Source organism: Arachis duranensis, chromosome 5 (genome assembly GCF_000817695.3).
Source record: "Arachis duranensis cultivar V14167 chromosome 5, aradu.V14167.gnm2.J7QH, whole genome shotgun sequence".
Taxonomy (NCBI): Eukaryota; Viridiplantae; Streptophyta; class Magnoliopsida; order Fabales; family Fabaceae; genus Arachis; species Arachis duranensis.
The window spans coordinates 31,010,509-31,017,829 of NC_029776.3; the positions used below are offsets into that span (position 1 = coordinate 31,010,509).

General features: G+C 33.9%; 1 protein-coding gene across 1 annotated transcript; it reads right to left on the minus strand.

The window, feature by feature from the left end:
- Positions 1-4,786: 4,786 nt before the first annotated feature.
- LOC107489034 (secreted RxLR effector protein 161-like) lies at positions 4,787-6,139 on the minus strand. Its single transcript, XM_016109821.1, has 2 exons — positions 5,815-6,139; positions 4,787-4,959 (listed from the first exon to the last, which is right to left on the minus strand). Exons 1-2 carry the CDS (start codon positions 6,137-6,139, stop codon positions 4,787-4,789), a joined length of 498 nt encoding a protein of 165 aa, XP_015965307.1.
- Positions 6,140-7,321: the final 1,182 nt, after the last annotated feature.

The following is a 7,321-nucleotide window of genomic DNA, read 5'->3' on the forward strand; positions in this document are numbered from 1 at the left end:
CTCAAGCTTAGGAGTAGATATTACGTACTTAAAGCTCTTGGAGGTAGACTTAATGAGCTTGGTTCCTTATAATTATCAATGTATGGTTTGTAGACAAGGATGGTGATCTCAAATTACCTATGTCTAGCCAAGAGTTCTTTCCTTTATTTTATTAGTTCTTATTGTTTACTTTCTTGCTTTTATGTTTCCTTGCCAATTATAAATCAAACCTCCCTTGTTTTTCATAGCCAATAATTGATCACTTCCTTGCAATTTCTTGTGAGACGACTCGGAGTTCAAATACTTCGATTAATTCTTATTTGGGGTTTGTACTTGTGACAAAACCAAATTTAATTTGATTCAAGAATTGATATCGGTTTGGACTATACTGACAACGAAAATATTTTGTGGAATTTCGAACCGGTATAGATCCTTGTCTATCAGTGTTACAAAATCCGTATTAGATATTATCTTTGAAATGATGCTGATATCAGTAAGGAGATACCGTATCATTTTAAAGATAGATCGTATCATTTTAAAAATGGATCTGTTACTTATATAATCCATTAAACTCATTAAATGAATATTATAATATTGTTATTTTGTAACATTGTTATTGTAACATTATTATCGTAACATTGTAATCAAAATCTATGAAGTGTGGACATTTCGTTGAGTTGTTGTGTCCGCATGTCAGACACATTTCAGACATAACACTCATTGACACTCGTCCGACATGCGTGTCTGCGATGTCTAACTGTGTCTTAATATCTTCATCGGACACGCTTGGACACACCTAAATACCATCACGTGTCAGCGTGTCCAATTTTATTCTTAATATGTATTCTCAAAATGAGTTTAGAAATAATATATATTATTATTTATTAAAACAAAAAATATTTTAAATATTTTATATACTTAGAAGAAGACATTAAAAATAGTTAAATTAGTTTATATTTTAATATCAATAAAATATTAAAATATTATTATAATTTATCTAAAAAATACTTTATATTTTATATATATGTCGTATCCCGTGTCTTATAAGATTTTAAAATTCGTGTGTCCGCATGTCTCGTGTCATGTTGTATCTCGTGTCCGTGTTAGTGTCCGTGCATCATAGAGCAAAATATATTCAAATAAATTAGATGCACTCAAGTGTACTCCTACATTTTACTATGGTATTTCTTTATTATCTTATCAATTTGGTAGAAAAATGAATCCAAATCAATTTAACTGAAGTTCTTTTCTCAATTACTTATAAAATTCTAATTTTTCTTACAATCGAAATACACAAAATTCTTAATTTTCACATCCACGAAATTCTAATTTTTTTTCTAATTTTTGAAGCAATTAAAAAATAATTTAAGTTTAAGTTGAAATAAAACCAAACATGAAGGTTGTAGAAGGCTTAGAGAAGGGGGGTTGAATCTATGGCCTTATTTTACTTTAATGGAATAACCGTTTAATTACAGACTTTCAGTTTCAATCTGTTTGAACTCAGTAGCAGAAATTTATGAGACAATTTCGTTTGTCTCATGAATATCAGAAAATAAAACAGAGAAGAGAAGAGAGAAGTTGACACCATCATGTATCCTGGTTCAGTTGCCTTGTGCGATGCAACCTACATCCAGTCTCCACCATAATAGTGGTGGAATTTCCACTATAGTTAAAGTATTACATACACCAATTCCAAAGGATTGACACAAGCCTTTTCCTATCAAGTTCTAACCTAACTTGACTTGGTTATGCTAATACCTAACTCTTCATTCTTAGTGCTAACCCAACTAAGAAAGGGGTACCTCACAGGTACATGACACAAGATATACAACCAACCTAAAGAGATCTGAAATTACTCTAGACTTTTCTCTCAAGTGTATCACTCAGCCTCTTGTTACTCTTAGGCTTTTACTTGAGCTCTCTCTCTTGCCTTTTACCTCTCAAGAAATTATAGAAAGATATACATTAAAAATGAAATTATAATCTGTAAAACATGAAGGAGATTGATGCTTCAACAGCCTCTATTGCTATGCGATTAACCAAATTTGCTTAACTCTGATTTCGTTCCTCATTCTGGCAGAATGCTCCTCTGATAGAAAGCACTGTCCAAGTTGATGAACTCTCTCAGAGAAGACTTCTCAGAACGTGAATTTCAAACCCTAGTTCTCTCTCCTTGACTTCAGAATGATGAAAAAATTTCTTTTGTATCTCCTTGCATGTTGCTGAGTTACTATCTACCAAGTCAACTCCTCGAGCTGTGTGCTACCAACTTAGCCTTTCACTTTCTTCCATTAATCTCCAAATGGAAAAATGAAACAGATCCCTTTTTCTTGACCGAAAGCCTCATAACAGCAAAGAAAAAATATTTTCAATGGTAAACCCAGATCTGAACCCTTGAGATACTACTTGGTTCTCAAGAAACAATCTTGGCCTTTGATTCACAACAGTATGTTTCAGAAATCACTTTCTCCATATATCTCAAAATGAAATAGCAGATAGTTGGAGAAGGAGGGGAGAAAGTAAGATGCATGTAAAAGGAAATGAATCACCTTTAGCTTCTGACTTAGCTTGATATGGTTTGATTTTGGTGATTAGACCTCAACCTTTCTTGCTTAATCCTTCTCTTTCCTTCTTCTTTAGTGAATAGTTGAAGAACGAAGCTTTCTCTCTCTTTCCTCTGAGTTCTGACCGAAGTGAAAAGGTGAACGTTGCTTTGGAGGCAACAACTTGGAGAACTCAGCTTGAGAGAATTCAATTCGGGCTTGGGTTGGCTTTGATTTATTTGTCCCAGCTAAATAATCTCTTAGCTTTGTTTTTCCTTGGGCTTTTTTTGTTTGGATAGCCCATAAGCCGATTCAATTTGTTCCATATTGGGCTGCTGCTACATTGAGTTTTGACCTGTATCACTTGAACAAAATGATAAAAACTAATTGGGTAATTAGCCCAATAAAATTAATGTTTGTCATAATTAATTATGTTAGTTAATTTCTTAACTCAATAATCTCCCCCTTGATGATAAACATAATTAAAACATCAATCAAAAGGAATTAAATTTGAATAAAGTTAAAGAACTTTTCTTTGAATCATGTTACTTGCTTTTGTGCTGCTCCCCTTTTCCTTTTCAAGAGTTGCTTTTCCTAAATTTATGCTCTTCTTTCCTGTTCATACATTTTTATAGAGAACACAATAAAGTACAACACACAAATCAACTTGACTAAGGGATTTTCACACAACTATCAACAAAAATCCAGCCCAATCTTGAACAAATTACATCAGCAATTTTAACAATATCCATTTCAAAAACTGCTAAAAAATGAACAAAACAGAGCATCACGACTAACAAAGACATGACCAAACAATCAATCTTGTAAAGTAAAGTCAAATTAGATGATCACAACCTGATCATAGCAACATCAAGCTTTCAAGTTCAATTAAAAAACAATTTTCATAGCAGTAGCAAAATAACCATATTCATAAAGATAAATCAAATTCATATACTACTACTCCCCCTTTTGTCATCAAGGGTGGAAAAGCACTTAATATGAAGATAAAACTGCACCTTAAAACCTGCACAAAAGTGTTAATGCAAAGTCCAAACATATATTTAACTGAAAATAAATGCAGCAGTGTTTAAACGGTTTACAGTCATTCGAAACAAAACATAGAGTAGTTCAAAAGAAACAACAACCGTTTTATGAGATAAAATTAAATAGAAGGCAGCAACAACATGAGATAATTTTAGACATCTGAACCATCCTCCTCAGAATCAGCTTCTTCTTTAGCATCAGTAGCAGCATTTTTATCCTCTTGGAGATTATCAATGAACTTCATAAAAACAGCCACTCGATCACTTCATTTTCAGAGGAAGTTCTCATGCTTACTTGCTAGCTTCTTATGTTCTTTACTCATAGCAATCATATGGTTGACTGGGAGACAAATTCTTGTATCACGTCCTTAACAACCCCAAAAGAGCAGATTTTTATCCAATTGAGACTGAGATACCCTCGGTAGAAGGTGGGGGAGAATCCTCAAGAATAGATTCATCATCATCATCATCATCTAGAACCACCCTTTCAGAGTGAGTGGGTCCCTTTTTCTGCTGTTTCATTGAACCACCTCCTTTTAGATATGAGTGTCTATTTTCATAATCCTCATTTGACAAGTCAACACCAAAATGTTCAAAAATACAAGTTAAGAACATGCCATAAGAAAGGGCTTTATCTTTCCCACTTCTAACAGAATCAAATATATATCTTACCATTAAATAAGCAAAAGAGATTTCTGTTTTTGTGAGAATAGCATACAAAACTAGAGTATCAGTGTAAGACACCCTTTGATATGAGCCACTCTAAGGAAGGATGATATGATTCACTATGCGGTACAACTGAGTACGAGTGTAACCCAAGGTTTTCTGAATTAGAGAGATGCCATCAATCAAAGAAATGTGTTCACAGACATAGGCTAGAGCATCATTGAAAAAGAGACCTACATCTTCATCCCACATACCAGATGTATATGCACATGCACCAACATCAGTGTATTTCAAAGAATTACTGATGGTTTTATTATTCAGAATTATGTCAATGCCTTTTACATAGGAATGAACAGTCCCTTCATGGTAAGTCATGTTTGCATAAAATTCCTTGACTAAAACTGGGTAAACCGATTTTTTATTTTAAAAAGATGGTTCCAGTCCAGAAAAATGAGATTATCAACAAACTCAAAACCTTTCTTTTTCAGATTTTGTAAATCAACCAAAAAGGTGGGACATAAGGTACGGTGAGCAATAACACCCTCATAGAAATCATTATTCACGAGGAAGCTTGAGAACTTTTTCACGAGGAGAATTTTGAAGAATTATTTTCTTCCTCATTTGTGTGAACCCAGGTTTTGAATGAAGAGGAGCACTAATGGTAGTGGGAGAAGGAGCCGAAGGGTTAGTGGAAGGCTTTATGAGGAGAAAAGCCAGAGGGTTGGAAACTGTATGAAGAAAAAGGTTTCTTGAAAACGGCAACTGCATCACCTATGATTTGACCTTGAAAAGACTTGACATCATGAAAAAGTGTTTTGATTTAAAAAGCATTTAAATAAATAAAAACTGATTTAAATAAAACTTTTTCACTAAAAGACAAGAAGAATAAAAATAAAATATAAAAATAAAATAAAAGAAAATAAGGATTTAAGGAAACATATTGGTCCATCATTTGTAACACTCATTGGGCCTAGAGATGGTAGTGTTTTAAGGAAACATGTTGGACCACTCAGATTCTGAAATTTTAGGGTTGGCCCAGATAATTTAGCATGAGCATTAGAGTCCAAAAATTTAAAATTCAAAGTGATGGTTCTTCATTTATCCAGAATTGTCTCATCCCAATCTGTGAGACAAAAAAAACTTCAAAAAACACATAAGCAAGGTGCAAATAATGAATCATGACTTAAAATCCCTAGATTAGTTGTAAGCATGCAGAATCTGTCTTTAACTAGTGGTTTGGTGAAAATATCTGCTAATTGGTCCTTTGATTTAACAAATTGAATGCTAATATTCTCTTTTTGAACATGTTCTCTTATTGAGTGAAATCTCACTTCAATATGTTTAGTTCTAGAGTGCATAACATGATTTTTAGAAATATTAATGGCACTCATATTGTCACACAACAAAGGAATATTTTCAGCATTTAATTTATAATCAGCAAGTTGAGTTTTCAACCAAATTGATAAGCTGAGAATAGCAAGAAGAAGCAGCTATATATCCAGCCTCTGCAGTGGATAAAGCCACTATGGACTGCTTCTTACTTAACCACACGTTTAGAGACTTTCCAAGGAAGCAACAAATACCTGATGTGCTCCTTCTATCAATTCTATCTCCAACAAAATCTGCACCACAATAACCAACTGCAGAAAAATCATCAATCTTAGGATACCATAGACCAAAACTGGATGTGCTATGAACATATCTAATGATCCTTTTAACTGATGAAAGATGTGATTCTTTTGGTTTTGGTTGAAATCTAGAACACATTCCAACACTTTGAACAATATCAGGTCTAGAGGAAGTAAGGTACATGAGAGATCCAATCATTCCTCTATACCTAGTCTCATCAACATCTTTCTCATTTTCTCCCTTTTCTAATTTTGAATTAGGGTGCATGAGAGTTCCCATGGGTTTGGCATTTTCCATACCAAATTTCTTAACTAGTTCCTTGGCATACTTCTTTTGATGAATAAAAATACTATTTTCAGTTTGTTTAATTTGAAGCCCAAGGAAAAAATTCAGTTTACCCTTCATACTCATGTCAAATTCACTTGTCATGAGTTTTCCAAATTCAGTACAAAGGGATTCATTGGTTGATCCAAAATTAATGTCATCAACATAAATTTGGACCAGGATGAAAGAATCATTAGAATTCTTAATAAATAGAGTAGTGTATATGGTGCCTCTTTGAAAACCATTTTTCAAAAGAAAAGAGCTAAGTCTCTCATACCAAGCTCTAGAAGCTTGCCTTGAACCATAAAGAGCTTTTGATAGTTTGAAAACATGGTTAGAAAATTCTTTATTTTCAAAACCAGGTGGCTGTGCCACATACACTTCTCTATCTATCACACCATTCAAGAATGCACATTTCACATCCATTTGATACAATTTGAAACCACAATAAGCAGCATAAGCTAAAGGAAGTCTTATGGCTTCCATTTGGGCAACAAGGGCAAAGGATTCATCAAAATCTATTCCTTCCTCTTGGTCATATCCTTGTGCCACTAGCCTTGCTTTGTTTCTTGCAATGCTACCATCCTCTCCTAGCTTGTTCCATATCCACTTGGTGCTAGTCACTTTCTTTCCATTTAGTTTTGGTACAAGTGTTCAAACTTGGTTATTGTCAAACTCATGAAGCTCTTCCTCCATTGCCTTTATCCAAGAGGGGTTATCAAGAGCTTCCTTAATGTTTTGAGACTCTAGTTGAAAGAGAAAAGCAATGTTTGATTCTTCATTTGCTTTTCTAGTGGAGGAACGAGTTTTGACACCTTGTGAGACATCCCTAATGACAAACTCCTGAGGATAGTTCTTGAGGAATTTCCATTCACGAGGTCTTGTGGATTTAGAAGCAAATTCGGTCACTGAGGGGTTCAATGAACTAGTGGTTTCAGAATTTTCACCAGATTCATGAGACAAAATAGAATTGTCTCGTGCAGGATTTTCTGCAATTGCAATTTCAAATTCATTTAGTACAGAATTTTCACTCCTGATTTTGGCCCTTTTCATCTTCCTTTTAAGTCTGGTTTCCTGCATCACAATCCTCCAAAATACTTTGAACTAAGTTAGTATCACAAAATGTAGCATGTATGG